Source organism: Vicia villosa, linkage group LG6 (assembly GCF_029867415.1).
Source record: "Vicia villosa cultivar HV-30 ecotype Madison, WI linkage group LG6, Vvil1.0, whole genome shotgun sequence".
Lineage (NCBI taxonomy): Eukaryota > Viridiplantae > Streptophyta > Magnoliopsida > Fabales > Fabaceae > Vicia > Vicia villosa.
Window position 1 is genome coordinate 81,500,925 of NC_081185.1, and position 20,821 is coordinate 81,521,745.

At 33.1% G+C, this 20,821-nt stretch overlaps 1 protein-coding gene across 3 annotated transcripts; it reads right to left on the minus strand.

Annotated features, from left to right (window-relative positions):
* Positions 1-9,385: 9,385 nt before the first annotated feature.
* On the minus strand, positions 9,386-17,411 carry LOC131609272 (uncharacterized). Of its 3 annotated transcripts, none has more exons than XR_009286053.1 (6): positions 17,016-17,411; positions 16,621-16,800; positions 15,629-15,755; positions 14,867-14,980; positions 13,915-14,134; positions 9,386-9,613 (listed from the first exon to the last, which is right to left on the minus strand). XR_009286053.1 is itself a non-coding variant. In XM_058880962.1 (5 exons), exons 1-5 carry the CDS (start codon positions 17,289-17,291, stop codon positions 14,019-14,021), a joined length of 813 nt encoding a protein of 270 aa, XP_058736945.1. In that variant the 5' UTR covers positions 17,292-17,411; the 3' UTR covers positions 13,757-14,018. The 3 variants fall into 3 exon arrangements, 1 of the variants encoding a protein (XP_058736945.1); XR_009286052.1 differs by lacking the exon at positions 9,386-9,613 and adding an exon at positions 12,675-13,259; XM_058880962.1 differs by lacking the exon at positions 9,386-9,613 and having other exon boundaries at positions 13,757-14,134.
* Positions 17,412-20,821: the final 3,410 nt, after the last annotated feature.

Consider the following 20,821-nt stretch of genomic DNA (forward strand, 5'->3'; position numbering starts at 1 on the left):
ATCAATGTGTATGATTGTTCTGTCATATTTGTCAATGCTTGAGCTTATGCGTTTGAATATGTGATGTGATGTATGATATTTTTGTATGTTTAACTTATAATTTTGGAATCTAAGTACTTTTTCCAAAGAGTTGTTTATGAAAAGAAGAAATAATGAAATTAGCAATACTATTGCAAAAGATGTTCTCCAAGAGCTCAAGGATTCAGAGAAGAATTTTTGTATGTTTAACTTAGGATTTTGGAATCTAAGTACTTTTTCCAAAGAATTGTTTATGAAAACAAGAAATAATGAAATTAGAAATATTATTTTAAAAGATGTTCTCCAAGAGCTCAAGGATTCAGAGAAGCAGCTTTGCTCAATGGAGCAAGCTGGAACGACTCTAATTGGCCTTTACTCAACCAATCAAGTTATTGAGAGGGATGTGATAATAGGTATTAGTGAAAGAATTGATTAAGGAAAGATGGCAGGTCTAAAAGATCTAATTGAAAGCATAATAGAGTGTACTTCTGGGGGATTCAGTGGAAAACAACTAACATATATGTGGAGACTCTACAAGGGTCTAAAGCATTGCGCCGAGGTCCTAAACTGCTATGCTATCCCGCTATAGCGCTTCGACAACCTAGATTTATAGATATTTTAAATTTATTTAATAATTAGCAAGTTAACATTTATATAAATTATATTATAAAGATACTTTGTAACATTTTAGAATAAATAAAAATGTAAAAACGTTTCTTTAAGAAAAATAAAAACGCGTATGCTTTAAAGCAAGATCAAGTATTGTTCTTAGTTAAGGTGCTTAACTAATTTCTTGATTGGAAAGTGTGATCATTCTATTTTGGTTTCTCTTGGTCATATGGTGTGTGACTATTTTATCATTGCGGTGATTGGAAGTGGGATGGGTAGTGATTAGGCGAGAAGTTGTAAATTGGGGTGTTTAGTTTTGAACTAATACTGTTGTAACATTTTAAAATAAATAAAATTTTTTAAAGTTTCTTTAAGAAAAATAAAAACGCGTATATATAGAGAGATAATAACAAATGAAAAACAAATTTTCACTTTTTTCAAAACAGATTTTCACTTTTTTCAAAACAGAAGCGTGCAAAATTACCAATTCACTGTTCCTTCGCATAAACAGATTAGATGGAGGAGGACCAGTCAACATGAAGCAACTACTAATCATTGAAAGTCAAGGTCTTTAATGCTTTAATTCTGTTATACGATCTACATAATTTCTAATTCCGATCTCCAAGTGTTTTTATGATTTCTAATTCCGATCTCAAGTGTTTGAGATGATGTAAACCCTAAACCCTAAATAAAAATGTTTAAAAGTTTCTTTAAGAAAAATAAAAATGCGTATATATACAGAGATAATAACAAGTGAAAAACATATTTTTACTTTTTTTCAAAACAGAATTTAACTTTTTTCAAAACAGAAGCGCGCAAAATGACTTATTCATTGCTCCTTCGCAGAATGGACGAGATAGAGGAGGACCAGTCAACATGAAGCAACTTCTGATCACAGAAAGTCAAGGTCTCTTTTAAGTTTTGCTGATGTTAATGCTCTAGTGCTTTTATACGGTCTACATTTTATAGATCTACATGATTTCTAATTCCGATCTAAAGTGTTTGCATGATTTCTAATTCCGATCTCCAAGTGTTTAAGAAAATGTCCGCCCTAAATAATATATTATCTAATCTGTTCTCCTAGTGTTTGAGATAATGTCTGCCCTAAATAATATATTTTCTATTCTGAATTTTTATTGAGTATTGGAATCAATGTGTATGATTGTTCTGTCATATTTGTCATTGCTTGAGCTTATGCGTTTGAATATGTGATGTGATGTATGATATTTTTGTATGTTTAACTTATAATTTTGGAATCTAAGTACTTTTTCCAAAGAGTTGTTTATGAAAAGAAGAAATAATAAAATTAGCAATACTATTGCAAACGATGTTCTCCAAGAGCTCAAGGAATCATAGAAGAAATTATGTATGTTTAATTTAGGATTTTGGAATCTAAGTACTTTTTCCAAAGAGTTGTTTATGAAAACAAGAATTAATGAAATTAGAAATACTATTGCAAAATATGTTCTCCAAGAGCTCAAGGATTCAGAGAAGAAGCTTTGCTCAATGGAGCAAGCTGGAACGACTCTAATTGGCCTTTACTCAACCAATCAAGTTATTGAGAGGGATGTGATAACGCGTATTAGTGAAAGAATTGATTAAGGAAAGATGGTAGGTCTATAAGATCAAATTGAAAGCATAATAAAGTGTACTTCTGGGTGATTAATGGTAAAACAACTAACATATATGTGGAGACTCTACAAGGGTCTAAAGCGTTGCGCCGAGGTCCTAAACTTCTACGCTATTCCGCTATAGCGCATCGACAACCTAGATTTATATATATTTTTAATTTATTTAATTATTAGCAAGTTAACATTTATATAAATTATATTATAAAGATACTTTGTAACATTTTAGAATAAATAAAAATGTAAAAACATTTCTTTAAGAAAAATAAAAACGCGTATGCTTTTAAGCAAGATCAAGTATTGTTCTTAGTTAGGGTGCTTAACTAATTTCTTGATTGGAAAGTGTGATCTTTCTATTTTGGTTTCTCTTGGTCATATGGTGTGTGACTATTTTATCATTGTGGTGATTGGAAGTGGGATGGGGATTTCTCAAGTCTAGATGTCGACTTCTAGGCATAAGTAGCGATGGGGTGTTTAGTTTTGAACTAATACTGTTGATAGTGGACTTCCTTCCTGGCTTGATAGCCCACAGATCAGGTGTTGTTTGCACTGAATTGGGTTAACAATTCCTCTGTGTTATTTATCATTCTTTTATTTACTTTAAGTATCAAATACAGCTTGGTGAATCTTTTCAGATTGGAGACAGATGTCGTAACATTTGTCTTGACATTGTTCTGATGTAAAGACATCACTATTAACATGTGTTATGCTGTACCAAAATTTTGATTATGTATTTGTGATAACAAATGGGTGGATCTGAATTTCAAAATCTAGACAAACCCCCATAAAAATGTTGCTTGCATATTGCTTGTGCGTATGTTTTAACGAATGGGCGAATCTAGATTTCAATCTACAAACAAACTCTTAGAACAATATTACAAGTATTTCGCTTTTGAATGGTATAAATGTAACACCCTAAACTCAAACATCATTTTATCATAGAATTTAATTTAATTAAACAAGATACAACCATTGGGGGTGTCTTGCACAATCAAACATATCCTGCTCCGTAACACACTTACCTTCACTCAGGGTATCATCGCATCAGAACCATTATTAAAACAAATAAACACAATATTTCAACTCAAGACATTCAGTCTCATAACTTTAACTTTCATAACATAAGTAAAAGGAGTTGTATTATTCAACTCTCAATAATTCTCGAAAGATTCAACAAATCAATTATTAACTTCGACGAAACAAAGAACCAAACTTAAAAGAAATTCAAACATAACGAAACAAGTCAAATCCTGATTTACATGATCAGAGAAATATTGACTAATAATACGACAACTATCGAAAGTAACTCAAAGAGCTATCTTCCACTTACTTCAGCAAATGCTACTCCTGAGTATTTGCAAGATGTCCATGGTGGAAAACATTAGAGTAAAGGGGTGAGAACACACTTCTAGAATTAACGGTGATAGCAAGCGGAGGTAGAATATCACATAACATAAAATACACACCCTAATGAAATCAACATCAACATATTAAGTATTCACATCCAAAAAACACATCAACAACAAACCGTACAAATGTGACACTTATGCATATGTACTCGACACCAAATCAACATGTACGTAGTACCAAATATGAACATTCAGGTTCATCTCGCTCCCCAAACCCCGCCATAGAATCTGATTTCCTCTTGGAACCAAAACCGCCACCATCACCATAGGTAATGTTTCACCGTTTCCCACTGGAACCACCTAGTCGCACTTAATCCACCACCATAGGATCGAGGCTTACCAAGAGGAACCGAAGTTCAAACAATATGATGCATGATCGACAATAGCAAATGCAACAAGATACACGTACATTTTCCCCTCTACTGATCATGCATGCCACCACCAACATATTCATCATCAACATAACATGTCTATATTTGAATATGCAACATCATTAACAACCGCATCAAAACAAATGTTCATGCTCAATAATCATTACTATTACATGTAACCATCTTTATCACAACATTATTATAAGGATATCTTCATAACAACATTTACTCAATCAAATATTTTCAAGGTTATTAATCCTCATCATCGCCAACATAACATCAACAACTCATGTAATATGCATCAATTACTCATGTTATCACACTTTAAACACTTTAAACAACAACTCATTTGAACTTACGGATTAAACGTTATGGCCAAAACGATTTTACAATGCAAAATCCATGGAGCTGCTACGGCCGCCCATAGCAGCGGCTACGGCCATAGCGTTCCCAGGCCAGAAAGCCATTTTGGGCACAACTCTGGTACAAAAATCTAGGGGGCTGCTTGGACCACCCGTAGCAGTTGCTACGACCCGTAGCAGTGCCTTGAAAACCATTTTTTCGCGCGATCTATCTTGGTTTTCAACCTTGCAACAGACCCCAAACCCTAAGTTTTGACCTCTAACAACCTTAAAACAGAACATATCATATGGTACATGAATCAAGGAAAATAAACACATTCTAACATCAAAATTAACACATAAAATCTATCAATCCCTCAAAATCAAGTATGCCCCAAAACCTTCAAAATCCTCATCAATGGTGGAAAACATATCAACAACCAAAAACAGAATTGTCCCACATATAGGCGCACGAAATTCATCACAAAATCATCATTCAACAACAATCATGGTTTCAAAATTCAAAATTTAAAATTAGAACACTCAATCATAAGGAGGTTAAGGTCCCTCTATCTACCCCTCATGCTTTAACACTCATTAGAGAAACGCATCTCCCCTTTTACCTTGTTTTTCCTAGCAAACAAGCAAATTCTCCCCTTGGAGTTCTTCTTCTCCTTCCTCTAACCAACCTTGTCTCTCTTGCCTCTTTGCCTTTTTTCACTTTCTACGTATTGATAGAATATCCCCCACCTAGTTTGTTTTCTAATTAAATAATTAGGATAAATCTTATTAAAATTTCACACTTGTCCCAAACTTACATACCTCTTAATCTTTCCTCCCCATAACTTTCCCCATCCTTCACATTTGGCTCAATTATTCTATTTCTTTTATTTTACTTAAATAATATAAAACATTAATTTAATTGATAAAATAATTCTAAATTATCCCATCCTCTCCTAATTATCTCTCCATGCCCCTAAATCAAGGTCACTTACCCCCACAAACCTCCAATAGGCAAATAAATAATCAAATTAAATAGAATAATCCATACTAGAAACTGGGTGTTACAATAAAAATAAAAAGGGGTTAATTCAGATTTTAATCTTCGGACAAACTCTTAGAACAATATTACATATTTAATAAAAGGGGTGAATCTGAATTTCAAAATTCGAACATATGTTTTACTTCCATTTGGTTTGGTTCTGAGATTGAATTTATTGTGATGATACATCCGAATTTCAATTTTTAGACGTTGTGAAAAGGTTATTTTCGAATTTACACCAAAGATGGGTGAGTAATAGTAATATTGTATTGAACAATTCCTTAATATATTTTGCTTATAAAAAGCATGCATCTCCACTAGCCCAAAGTAGGGATGGAAATGGGTACTCGTGGGTGCGAATATTAGTCACCCGCTACTTGCCCCATTTAGTAAATATGATATTTGTACCCGCCCATACTCGTGTGGGTATCCGCCAAACGATATCCGTGAATTTTGAGATACCTACAAATATTAAACGAATATCCATGGATACTATTATTTAAATATTTATTTAAAAAATATATAGTTAATTAGTTTTTTATTCTATTAAAGACAAAAAATATTTTCAAATTTAACCCATAATAATAATAACAAAAAGAAATCATTCATTTTATTTGTTCTTTTATCAAATAAATAAATTCAACAAAATAATAATAATTAAATATTCAACAAAATAATCATCATAATATATAATAATAATAATAATAATAATAATAATAATTTTATATTAAATAAATTAATATTTAAGTGATTTTGCTAATTATTAATGTATACGGATATCCGCAGGTATGGATACCATCAAATCCATATCCGTGTCCCTAAAGAAATGGATAATTAAATATCAGTTTATTTTACCCATGAATATCCATTAAGTCATCAAACCCGTACATATGACAGATTTTACCCGCGGGTATCCATAGGTATGAGTTTTATTTCCATCCCTAGCCCAAAGCATATAACATCTTTAAAACTGGAGACATTCTTAATTTGGTCAAGGATTAGCTATAAACAAGTTACACTTCATGAACTATCCAATTTTGGCAAGACCAAATCAACATACAATGGCAACTTTCTTACATGAAATATAGGTTACAAGAAATATAGGTTATAGACAAGTTGATGGTTAAAAAATGTAAAGTTGGTAGCAGTGTTATTCTTCAACTTTATTTTACCTGTTGTTTTTAAGGGTGGCAAAGCGGGCGGCCCGTCCCGCCGTATGCCCGCAAAAAAAAAGGGCGGAGCGGGCATGCCCGCCAAATTAAAATGGGCATAAAAACCTAGCCCGCCCCGCCAAGGTGGCGGGTTGGCGGACGGCGGTCTTGCCCGCCTATTTATTTATTTATTTATCATTTTTTAATAGATTATTATACTTTTTTTACATTTTAATTAGATTTTTCATATAGTTTTTAGAACAATTTTTTATAAAGTATCTTTTAAACAAATTTTACTTAAAAAATATTACATATATTCACAAATAAATGTATAAAATAAAATTATCAAGAGTTAGAAATACTAGAATTAACTAAAAAAGAGCAGATTTTGACGAACGGCGGGCTTTAGCGGGACGAGCTTAGACGGACGGTGGGCCTAAAATCTCAACCCAACCCGCCATTTTTTGGTGGGTGCGCGGGCCGAGCCGGCGGGCCACATCCCGTTTTACCACCCCTAGTTGTTTTGATGTTTGTTTGTATCATTTATTCGTGTAATTGTAATTTGATTATTTGATTTATAATTTATGCACTGATTATTTATTTTAGATTGTACCATGTATTTACACTCTCATTCAATAAGACAAATTTAATTAATCAATTTCAATGTGTTTTTGTCTTGAACAAAGTAGTTAAAAGTTAACATATGTGTGTCTTGAATCACAAGTTAGAAAATTTAAAATAGAGTGGTTTTTGTCATTTGAGTAAACATACAGCATATTTGAATAAAAGCTTCAATTGAAAATCAAGATTTTGACTTTGTATTTCTTATTCGAATCAAGGATATCTCTGATTCGGAAAAAATACATTTGGAATTCAGTAAATAGTTTATGTATTGTTGATTCCAATCAAGGTTCTTTATGACTCGAATCAGAAGACACTGTTATTCGAATCATGAATTTTGTTGACTCAAATCATGACGAAAAACATATTTTGAAAATTAGCCTTGATTCAAGTCAAGAAATTGCTTGACTCAAATCATAGGGGTCATGTTATAATTCGAATCAAAACATGTCATCTCTAGATTTTATCACCTTAATTTAAGTCATTCTTTTCCCTGATTCAAATCATAATTGTATGATTGAGCTCAACTAAATGTTCTTTTTCTCTCACCTTTTGCGCCGTACCTCAAACACCAATATAAATCACGTTTGTCAATTTCCTCTAAACAATATACCTACGATTCACAATACACATACTAAGAGTGAATCATTCTTACACCTTCAACAAAAACTTGTGAGTGAGTTTCTTCACGAAATTATGCAATCAAATCAATACTTTCACAAATCTTGAGAAAAATTCATGTGTGTTCTTCCATTCACAGATACTTCATTCTCATTGTTCGACCTTGTGAAAAACCTCCTAGAGTGTTGATCTTATGAGATTCAAATTGTGTTATGTGAGATTATTTAGATAGTCATCATCATCTTCAATCTTGAACCAATAAATCATTATTGTGGTACTCAACCCTAAAGATTAAGTGTGAGCAGTAGATCCAAAGTATAAAAAATCACTTTGTGTCTATAGTATATGAAGATTGACTTCCAGCAAAGAGAAAGAGAGTTATCTACTGTTCATTTCAGACTTTGGTAAAATTGTGTAAAGATTAATTGTTGCAAAACGAAATTGAAAATTTCCATCATTCTTAGATAGAACAAAAGTTTAGATAAAAAACCGATAGAACTGAGTAAAGGTTGTCGCGTAATAGAAGTTTGGAATGGAATTTTTGTGCCTACCCAAATTTTAGATAAAGATAAAGAGAAGATCTTAAAATATTGCCAATTTTAGTGATTCGTTACAGCATAAGAGAAAATCAATTTAGACTTGCATTTGGCTAAGGAATTTGTTGATTTATAGTGTTCAACGTTGTACAACACAAGAGAAAAACAATTTAGACTTGCATTTGGCTAAGGAAATTTGAAAATCAATTTAGACTAAACAATTTAGACTTGCATTTTGCTAAGGAAATTTGAAAATCAATTTAGACTTCCATTTGGCTAAGGAAATTTGTTGAACGTTATTGATCATCCATTGTACTAGAAATACTATTATATGAACTTTTCATAATAGCGAAAGACCTAACCATTTTCAATGGTGAAACCAATTATATTAATTTTTCATAATAGTGGAAGACCTAACATTTTTCAATGGTGAAATCAATAAAAGCTAAATCTAGCTTTGACAAAGACTAATGAATTTGACCGTACCTGATTAGAGTGGATCGTCAAGGTCTACAACTGTGATCTTCTGTGAACTAGAGGGTATACCTGTAAGGTACTCCGATGCTAAAGTGCGAATGTGAGCAAGGAGAGCAAGTACAAAGGTTAGGTATGAGAGTGAATAATGTTGAATACCTGGCCCTCTAATGAAAGAAGGTATTTATAGCCCTCAGTGCTGGGCCAAAAATTTCTATTTAGGCTGGATTTATTGGAGGTCCACGTGCTAGGAAACTGCCAGAATCCTACGTGGTAGGTCTGAGTCAGAAAGTGACTCATATTCTGGATGAACATTGTAACACCCCTTTTTACCCCATAAAATAATAAACATCTAATCAGAGAATAAGCATGCATATAACTCAAAAGGGCGTCACATCGACGTTTCAAAAAAACTAAAAAAATAAAAGCTTTAAAAACCGTCAGCATTTATCCATAAAATACAATACACCTGGTCATTTCAAATAACACCTGACATATAATCATAATTCATCTAGAATATGCATTAACAGCGGAAAGTAATACTCATGTGTTTTATACAAATGATACATGTCCCATACCATGATCATAATATTTGGCCTAAAGCCTCTCAACAACAAGTAACCAATTAAACAGGTTCACAAGTTATAACAAAATACATAAGCAAATAGAACATGAGTTCGACATCTAAGCTACCCAGTGTTACATGACCAGAGCATTTACTCGCTACTTAATTACCAAGCAACTCGGACGAAACTCCGACTAGATCACACGCCAGCTACTAATTGTCAAAACCTGCATGTCGCCAAACGAGGGCAACATTAAAACAGAAGGGTGAGAATACGAATCATTATGAAGAAAGTATAACGGAATACAATGGTTAATTAATAATACCAGAAATTGATCACATCAAACATAGTTATATAAATAATAGTAAGACAATATATAATTCACAAGTTAACAAGTAAATAATGCGTACAAGGGAAATATCAATTCAATGCCAATATTATATTCTCAATCATGTACACATCTATAATAGTCACATAAACACGTATTTGGCCAAACATATATTCACACATCACTTATTTCAATTATCAATCTCACACACATGTCACAACACCATCAATGTACATAATCAACTATCACATAACTCTAATGTGACTTGATGCAAGGTATGTGACACTATGCATGTGGTACCAATGTGAACCCAATGTTTCACCGCTTTCCGATTCAATATCTAGAATCCAAGCCACGCTTCCGATCCGGACAAGACCAAAGCCCACCAAATGTAAACATATAGTTTACCGCTTCCGATTCACTTTAGAATCTAAGCCTCGCTTATGTTTCAAAGCAAACCACCTTTGTTTCAAGGCATCCATGATATGAATGTATGTACAATGTAAATCAACATATGCAATTAAGATCATCTCTACCATCTTAATATTTAGCATATCACAATAATTCACTCAATGAATTATCCACAATATTGTACACAACATTCTCATCACAAGCATTAATCACACATTATTGTCAACACACAATTCCAATTAACACTAGTAACTACACTATCTCATGTTAATTCTCATTTTGCCAATTATACATGAACACACACTTTCAACATCAAGCAATTAATCATTAATTTAATGCTAACCAACTAACCACAGAGAATCAACTTCGAAACAATATCATTTGCACATGCATATATCATTTTCAATATAAACATATTAAATCCACAATGCAATTACGGACGAATCCTCAAAATACCGTAATTTACCGACAAACCGAATAACTAATCCAACTTTAAGTATATTCCAATCAATTAAACTCATTGCAATTAATTTAACTATTAATTAAATCAACTAATTAATAAATACACTTTATTAGTTTCAAGTTTCTAATTCATTTTCTATTCTAAAAACTAATATTTAATATAAAAGATATTTAAATCTACATTATTTTCGGCCGGTTCGTAAATATCACATTCTCAACAAAATAACACCACCATGTTAATTTACTAGTTAAACTTAGCTACCACGTAAATTTTCATTAAATTCCGGACAACTAATTATACCGTTTAATTCGGTTATTTCGATAAAACGGGAGTGTTTTGCATTTATTAATCCTACCCTACTGTTCTATTTATTTCCTTTCATAATCTATTATATTTCTATTACATTTCTAAATTCTAGTATTCTAATATTTAATTATATAAGGTGCCAAGATTCTTTATTCTACTATGTCTAGTGTATATATATATATATATCATTTTCATGGTTCATTTCTATTTGTATATGCCATTATATATGTCCTTCTAATAACAGTAGGGAACATTAGAAACAGAACACTAACAGTAGCGAGACAAACAAACAACACATGATGAGAAAGAAGACCAAAATAATAAGACCCATTGGCATAACATGAAACGAAACATTTGGCTCAAGTGGGGTACACTGTCGGTCATCATACAAGTGCCGAATGGAATTTAACTACAGCACCGTGAATAACATGAAAACGGAAATAGTATAGGTGTCGATCAGCATTAGCTACATAGCATCAATTTAATTTCCAGATTCCATTAACATAAATCAGTATACTACGACACATTAAAATAGCATTTTCATGGAGGTCAGCTAAGAACAAGCATAAACATGTTAATCTACCCAATATCCCTATTATACTAGCCCATAATAATAGGGATTCTCCCCCTTACCTCTTCAATTTCTCCTCCAAACCCTAGCTTCTCCTTGTTCTTCCCCTTTTTCTCTTCTCCTCCACCTTCTATTCTTTTCAAAATGAACAAATGAAATGAAAATGTCTACTCTCCTCAACCTTTACTAACTTATGGTTTATAAAATGGACTTAAGAAAATATAACTCACCCAATTATTTCTACTTCAAATAAATTGGCCCAATAGTCATAATATCTTAATATCTCTATTTAGCTCAATAAACTAAACCAATACAAATATACACATAGTCAATTAATTAAATTAATTATTATATCACCAAATAATTAAATGAATAATTAACACATCAAATGATTAAATGAATAATTAACACATCAAATAATATAAAATAATATAGTAAAATAAATACTAATAAAATTCTCTAATAACTCAATGTCTCATATTTCCGGTCTAATCTTAATTACTCGGAAAATTCCCAAAACTCTAAATATTAACTCATTAATATTTCTAATACTAAAAATATTAAAATTTTCGATTAAATATTGATCCGCTATCCCGAACTAATACCGACTAAATCGTCCCAAAATTCAAAAATTTCAATAAACATCACAAATGACTAAATTAAGCAAATAATTATTAAAAACACCAAATAATATATAACTACTAATATAATTAATAAAAATCGGGATGTTACAAACATAGCGTAGGATTCGGAGGGAGTTGTCTGGATCCCTCGCAAGTGAGTTTGACCATGTGTTCTTCGTGTAGCACGTGGATTTGACTCATAACAGTCATAAGAGGAGGGGTGCAAATTAGACCTGAAACACGTTTGGGCCTGCTCGACCAGGACTTGTGGATTGGGCCTGCTCGGCCCATAACAGAATTAAACTACTATAAATACTGTACATTCTCTTTAACCTTATCGCCTTTTATTTCTTGTATATACTTAACATACTTTAGATTCTCTCTAACCTTCCCTCCTTTTATTTCTCGTATATATTTTACATGCTTAGACTTTATCATTTTTCTAAAACTTGCACACAGTTAAATTTTACTAAAATTGCACACAGTTAAATTTTATTATTTTGGTAGCAATTTCCCGTGTAAAAGTACATGTTTAAGACTAAGTTCTTAAATGATCTTCTTGACGATCAACTCTAGTGTAAAAGTACATGTGTCAGACTAAGTTCTTAAAAGATTTTCTTGACGATTAACTCTAAAAAACTGTGGCAGAATCTTTATCATTTAAATAAATTTGAGTTATACTTTTCGTATACGTTCAGCGATAGCTTAATTGCTACTTGATTGATTAGTAATTTCAGTGTGTTCGAACTCTATTGTTATAAGATCTTTCCAATAATGTCAATTTTCTGTTGCGTCGAATGTTTTATCAAACTCTGATTTCAAAAAAGAAACATTTTGGAAAATTAATTTTTGGGAATAGTCTATTTAACCTCCTTCTAAACCATTTGACTTCTACCCTATTCTCCCCAAACAATGATAACCACAAATTGTAAATAGCTTCATAACATGAAAACATTACAATAACCAGCCATTATCAGCAACAGATGGATTACACTACTGTATTAGAAGTGGCATACATAAAAATTGCATGTGCAAGTACTATCTAAAACGAAACTTTGACAAATTCCAAAATCAGCTTCCATAGCAAATATCCACATGACTAATACACTCTGACATCGATCAAACAATGTTCAACTCCTTTCTACTTTATTTACTCAGAATTCCAAGAACCTAGAACACAAACCATGAGACAGTGAATTAGACCAAATACGGAGTCACATGAAGTACCTGATCGGGCACATGGTAAAACACTTAGAACTGAGTCGAAGAAATTTCTTATTTTAAGGGGTAAAAAACTGTCTTTTCACTTGAGATAATGTCGGATAAACAGAAAATGGTTTTTAACTCAGTTCTGTGTCATAAGAGTTGTAATTTACTTATTACAATCTCATTCTTATTTGAGCTATAACAAATAAGTGTTGAGTAACTTGAGGTTTCAAATATCTACCTTCTTAAACAAGTGCACATTTCAGAAAGGAAAAAGAAAGCTAATTTAGAGAGACTTCAAGGACATCACACTATACTGTTTAACACACTGTTCAACATTTTCTCTCCCTAGTCGGTCCCCCATTAGATAACCCGAGACCACTATAATAGTGGGAATAGTTGGAGTTTTTACCCAATACTGTTAAGACTTAAGAAAACTATCAAAGAATGTGTTCCCGACATTTCTCAGTAGACAATGCAATCATATGAACTATTCAATTTGATGAATACATTTCTTTTGTTCTAAAACCTATATCACATTAACTGTAAGCAGGAAGTATCGGTCACTTGGACATGATGAATCAATCACAAAACGCCCTTTTGAAGATACATTACTAACCTTTGTATTCTCTAATGACTTAATGCCAACAAAAGTCTCAAACCATTATCATTTTAAACAGTCTCTTTCTTGCTTACTGCTATTATGACCCTGCTCGACGAAATCTAGCGTTCCATTGAGATAGAATAAGAACCAGTGTTTGGATCTTTGACTGCTTTGAAGTTGTCAACGCTCATCCCAAAACGTCCCAAGACAGAATTGCCCATTTCTTTCAATTTTGCTGCATCAAGAAACATTCAGCTGTCTAAGTAATTGATGGTAGTGAAATCAAAATAAAATAAAGTAGTGAAATCAAAATAAAATAAAGTAGTGAAATCAAAATAAAATAAATAGAGAAACTTTATTAAAAATGACTAGTATATAATGCCAAATTCTGTTAATTTAATAGTATCAGTCAGTTAATTTCATTGCCAAATTCTGCTAATTTAATAGTATCAGTCAGTTAATTTCATTGCAAAATTCTGCTAATTTAATAGTATCAGTCAGTTAATTTCATTGCAAAATTCTGCTACCTTATAATTTATCTTAACGCTATAATGTCAAGCAAATGCTTTTGTTACTTGCTTGGATGATTGAAGCTATGGGGGCTGGAGCCCCTACTTTGCTCTGCACCAATCTGTCCCTAACTACAACAACCAAACCTTATCTTACTAGGTGCAGTTAACTACATGGGTCAAACTACATAATATCACTATTCAAACCATTGATCTCTAAGTTTCCTAATAGTTTCTCTTATAGTTCTTCTTGGTCTTCCTTTCCCTTTAGCAATAAGGCAAGAAACACACAACAACCAAGACAGGATATTTTTCTACATTTTGAATATCAAAGATGGTTAATTCTATGGTTTACAATATAAAAGAACAGATAATGCACTCAAAACATGGTCACACACCATCCTACAAAAACAAAAACAAACATTAAAAGGAACAAGAGATAGACAGAAGTAACATGCCTATCATTTCTTCTTTCATTTTTTCCCGTTTGACTGCAGCAAGGGGCTCTAGTCGACGGATGGCTTTCCTAGCTTGATCATTTGAGGGATCGATTTCTAAGATCTTTTTCATATCTGCAAATCACATTTTGAAAACAAAAAAATAGGTGAAGTGAACCAATCTGGTGTAATATGAAAAATCTAAATGAACTGAATGCTTTTAGTGTGTAAAACACATTTAACAAACTTATACATTAAGTGCAAAAACAAACAGATAACTAAAGTACTTATTATTACACCACACACCCTTCTTATTTGAGAAATTAAACTTCCCTTTGTTATTTACAAAGGGAAATAGAGTAGGAACCTTATATATGTGGGGAATCTCAGAATTTGGGTTGGGCCTAACTCAACCCTACAAAACCGGCTTGTAGGGTGAGGATTACCCCCACTTATAAACACAACACAGGACATATCTCTAAGCAACGCAATGTGGGACTAAATCCACCCCTTCAAAGCCAACACAATGAACGTGTTGGGGGCTGCAATAAGGCAAGCCAAAATGCCGCAATTAAGGCGACTAGGGGCAGACCGCAATTAAGGCGGAAAGTCCAACAAGGAAGGTACACGTGGTTCCTCAACCAAGGAAAGGTGTCAGACATAAGAACAACACCCTCGATGCAAATATTATTTTCCAAACAGAAGCAGTGTCGGGTGCAATTAATGCAAACTTCAGATGAGTCAGTATAATTATCCCCTGCCCTTATATAAACTCAAACTCACCAGCAATTGCCTCTTCAAAATGTTCAAGCTTTTCATGAGCTTCTCCTCTTCTTACCAAAGCTTTAACATATGCAGGATTCAGCTCCAATGCTTTTGTGCATTCTTTAATTGTATTTTCATATTTTCCCTGAGGTATATTTGACATACGTTAAAGAAAATCAAGCAATAAACTCAATCAATTACAATTACAAACATAACAAGAGAGACATAAAGGTGATATTACTATGTTAGACCCTGTAGTAGCAAAATCGGGAATACAAATGATTAAATGTCAACAAATATATGATTAAAATAAAAATGTTGGAAGAACTAATGTAAGTTGTATCATGATTTTGCTCAAACTTAATAATTAGGGAACAAATGAAACACATTTGCGAGCTAACTTAAGGGTTAACAATAAACTCAGTTACTAAATATGTTCAACTATTTATAAAGCATACTCAATTGGTTATGATTTTTCGTAATGCTCATATCTCTAAGGGTGCCTCTTTTCCCTTAAACTTGTTACAATAGAGGATTGAACCTTCCTTTTTTCTGCCCTGCTGCTGCTCATGGCTGTTTCTATGGAATAAAATGTTGTCAAATATTGGCCAAGGCAGATTGCAGGGCGGATTATTTACAACTACCATGGCCAATTTGTGCAGGATGGGGGTACCATGGCGGGAATGGAAATTAAAAATGGCATATTTTTTACTTTCCACCATCCGTAACACGTATGGAATATAATTTTCTGGTAATGCAGATTCTTTGAACCATTATTTACATTTTTTATGTCCTGGATCTTGTTGCATCTCAGTTTTTATGATTTATACTAAGATATCTAATCCTCCCATAGCTTGTAATTTCCCCTTCTTTCCTCTAATAATATTATTATTGTATTTGTGCTGTTAATAGTTGATCTAGTTGACGTAAATGTAAAAGCAGCATATAAGTACTTGTTGCAATGTCCTCTTCTCATTAATAGTAATCAGTATAAAGGAAAAGGGTCATACCTGTTTTAAAAAGCACACAGCACGGTTTGCATAGCATATTGAGCGTATTTCCACAAATGAAGGAATGTCTAGTGCAACTTGTAAGGCATGATCATATTGAGATAATGCCTCCTCATACTTCCCATCTACAAAGAGTTTGTTACCTTCTACTTTTGCTTCATTTGCTTCATCCAATGCTTTCTGTTACAAAAATCCATTGCACTCAATTGCTACTCTCTTCATATCATTAAGAATCATTTTTTTAATAAAACCAAAACCCAATTAAAGCAAACAAATTATTACTTGCACAAACTGTATGAATATTGGGGGAAATTGGGATTATCATTACTCTAGCTTGGGAAGATTGGGGAAAAACACAAAATAAGTCATCGAAACCCTAAATTTTGAAACCGAACCTGTCTCAATTCATCTTCATTGATTAAAGCCTCCTCGGAGGAAATGCTTTGCTGAGGAACATCTTGTTCCTGTTCTCCCTCTGTCCGCGTCGGCGGCTTCTGCAGTTGATCACTGTGCTGCAATTCTTCTCGGCTGCTTGCTCTGTCATCGTCACCGTCGCTATCGAGATCGGCCTCACTGGCGGTTTCGAAGCCGTCGGAGGCGTCGTTGCCGGCAGTAGCGTTTGGTGGATTCACGTTTGGATCGTCAGTCTTCTCCTGCTCTATCAGCACCATCTTCTCGAAGGTTCGGTGTTAGGGAGTTATTTGGATGAAGTGATTCAGAAGAAATGTTTGATTTCTATATGAACTTGTGCTTCCAGGTTCTTCTGAAGTAGTAGTACTGTGTAATACCGACTCATGCGTATTCTTAGACCAGACAAATTCAAAACGGCATCGTTTATATTTTTTTTTCTAATTTTTTATTTTTTTTAAAAGGACATATATATTCCCACTTGATAGGTTCCCACTTGATTTATTTTTTTCATCTCTCTCGTTATAAAATGCTTTCACTTGATATATATATATATATATATAGGATCAAATGACACCAAAGTGTCAAAGTTTAATTTGTCACCAAATCTCGATCGTTAAAATAATTAATCAAACGGTCACTTTGGTGTCATTTGATCATACATATATATATATATATATATATATATATATATATATATATATATATATATATTTAATTACTCCCTCCGTTTTTTATTATAAGTCGTTTTGGGAAAAAAAATTGTATTTAAATATATGTCGTTTTACAATTCCAATGAATAATTAATGCTATTTTTCCTATTATATCCTTAAATATTTATTATTCTCTCTCCTTTCAATTATATAAATTTATCTTCCACATGCCATTAATGAAGGATAATTTTGTAAAAACCTTTATAATTTCTCATTTTCATACAACAATTATTATTTTTCTTAATCTGTGTGAAAAGTCTAAAACGACTTATAATAAAAAACGGAGGGAGTATTGTTTATCAAATGAGAACTTTGGTAAAACCAGAATCTATCTATTAATTATTGTCTCTTTAAATTTAAGTGAAATCTGAGGCATTAATTTTAAATCATACTGCTATTATTAAAAGTTCTCAGTTCTAATAATAAACAAAACTCTCCTTTATATACATACATACATATATATATATATATATATATATATATATATATATATATATATATATATATATATATAAGCACGACTCAAGTGAGAACACTTGGTTATTATAAGAAATGATGACAATTAATCACGACCATTTAATTTTGATTTGTTGATTTTAGTGGACCGGATTGGTTTCTCTTTCTATGATCCTTAATATTTATTTTAAATCAACATAGAAAGAAGTTCATTAAAATCAACAAATCAAAATTTAATGGTCGTGACTCATTGTTCTCATTTTTCATAATAACCAAGTGTTCTTTCTATTATATATACACATTTAGTTAATTAAATTAAACAAACCAGCATACAACTTAATGAAACAACTATTATTGAATATATGTTGTATAATTTATATTATTTTAATAAAAATACCTACAATCTAAAAGACTAGAACCCTTGACCTCCTTTTTAAAAACTAACCAATATTGTAATACCCCGTATTAATTAAATGCTCTAATGTATTAACTGACACTGAGGTTTTATCAATTGATACGATAGAGATACTTTTGGACATTAAGTTAGTAGTGTTAACTTAAAGATATTTCCTTATATCCTTTCCTTTTGTTTTCTTCTTCATTCTACACCAAAAAAAAGCCAAAGATAGAGAGAAGAAGTAGAGAGAAGGAAGAGCAAAGGAGAAAGAGGAGAAAAGCTTGGATCTTCACCATTTCTTCGCCGAATCAACTCATCTTCGACATCAACGACTCTTAATCGAGGTGGGTTCTAGTTAGAAACTTATAGCTTTGATTGTGGATGAGAAATCATAAGTTTTGATTTAGGGTTTTGTATAGAGGAAATCTAGGTTTTGGACAAATTCATCAATGTTCATGAGCAAAGTGATTATAATCCATGAATAGATCAACTATAGTTTGTATCCATGCTTTAATCTGATTTGGAACAGGTTTAGATGGTTTTGAACCATGGAAAGTGGTGGGTGAACAGAACTGAGAACTGAATTCTCGCGCGCTTCGCGGCGCGAACGGGGCTGCGCGGCGCGAACTATGCAGGTTTTTAGGGGTTTTGCTTCTGTCTTCAGTACGCGGCGCGTACTGGGTGTCGCGGCGCGAACAGTTTGGAAATCTTTAGAGTTTGCTACTGCCAGAGGGTTCGCGGCGCGTAGATTAGTTAGCGGCGCGAACAGTGTTAGAAATTATAGTGGTTTGCTTCTGCCATAGGGTTCGCGGCGCGACCTAGTTGTTGCGCGGCGCGAACTGAAGCTTCCTTAACCAATTTTTCTTAGATTAATGAACATTGTTTCAATCGTAACCTTCTAACCGTAAAACTGTTTTAACCGTCGTTCGAAGCAGTAATAGGCTAGGAGTGTGTCCTTTATAGTGGTGTAGATTTTGGAACCATGAGGACGTTGTGCTCTTGGTATGATGCTTATGTATTCTATGATTATTGTTTGAGTTCTATTGCAGGTGGATTGGTAATACCTTGTTATATGTGTCTATATCAAGAGGGTTAAATAACTACATTGTTATGTGAATAAAGCATAAGTGAGGAAAACTAGGAATTGTTAGGTTGTGTAGCTTAACAAAGAAACCTAGGATGAAACATTATATGGACATACGTGTTGGAATCTTATGAGGAAAGGCTAACAGGCCTAGTGGTTTGCGGAAGCGATCACCATTGTTGATGTATTAATCGGAACCGTAGTATTTTCTTTATTTCTTTATTTTTCCTTTGAATGCTAACAGGCATTCACCGTGCAGAGAGGCACAATAATCTTGGCAGGTTTGATTCCCGCTTTTGTGTACGAATGGAACCTACGGGTAGAGACTTGTGATGGTGTACGGGCCATGTGAAGTGACGATTCATGGGGAAAGGCTCATGAGTCCGAATCCATGTCGTATGTCAAGATTTTTCCAAAGGATTCATGACTCGTGCCACCTCCTAGACGTAGAAGGGGACGGGAATATGGGGATGCCTTGGTATTGGTTTCCGATTAATAATCTTGTGTTGAGTTGTTGAACTCTAAGTATGATTCCATATAATGTTAGTGTTAGAACTCAAGGTCTAGTTCCTTATGACTTGAGACTTATAGATTAGAACCTTGTAAAGCCGAGAGGATCCATAGGATAGGGAACTCACTGGGATTTTATATCTCACCCCATTATATATTGATTTCAGGTACTACAGGTTCCGCGAAGGGTAAGGAGAAAGAAGTTTGATTTCCTTATTCCTTGTTCTTATTTTGGATATGGCGAAGCTTCCGTTGTGGAGTTCTTTTGAGATCATTGTTGATCTAGTTCTTAGCTTTTTATTTTGAACATCTTGTATGTATTATGCCATTGTGTAGAACTTTAGTATTTGGGCATTAATATGTATAATGTGTTGTCTAGGAACTTATTGGTATTTCAGTACCAAATACTTGGATTCATGTATACTTATATGATTTGATGCATGTATTTATATATGGGTGTTACAGTTGGTATCAGAGCAGGTCGTATCCTCGACCTAGCCATGAGATATTATAAGTGTTTCTTTCTGTCCAAGATGTGTTGTGTTCCCATGAGTTTTGTTGTGTTATGACTATGGCATTGAGCCTGATCAACTTAATCCCATTTTGATAACCTCCAGGAACATGGCGGACGGA

Bases quoted from the DNA above. Each gene is read 5' to 3' on its own strand.
- LOC131609272 (XM_058880962.1), bottom strand. From the start codon at position 17,291: ATGGTGCTGATAGAGCAGGAGAAGACTGACGATCCAAACGTGAATCCA. The intron at 16,801-17,015 runs GTTCGGTTTCAA...TTTTTGTAACAG, and splicing joins ATGAAGATGAATTGAGACAG to AAAGCATTGGATGAAGCAAA. The intron at 14,981-15,628 runs GTGAGTTTGAGT...TGTGATTTGCAG, and splicing joins TTTTGAAGAGGCAATTGCTG to ATATGAAAAAGATCTTAGAA.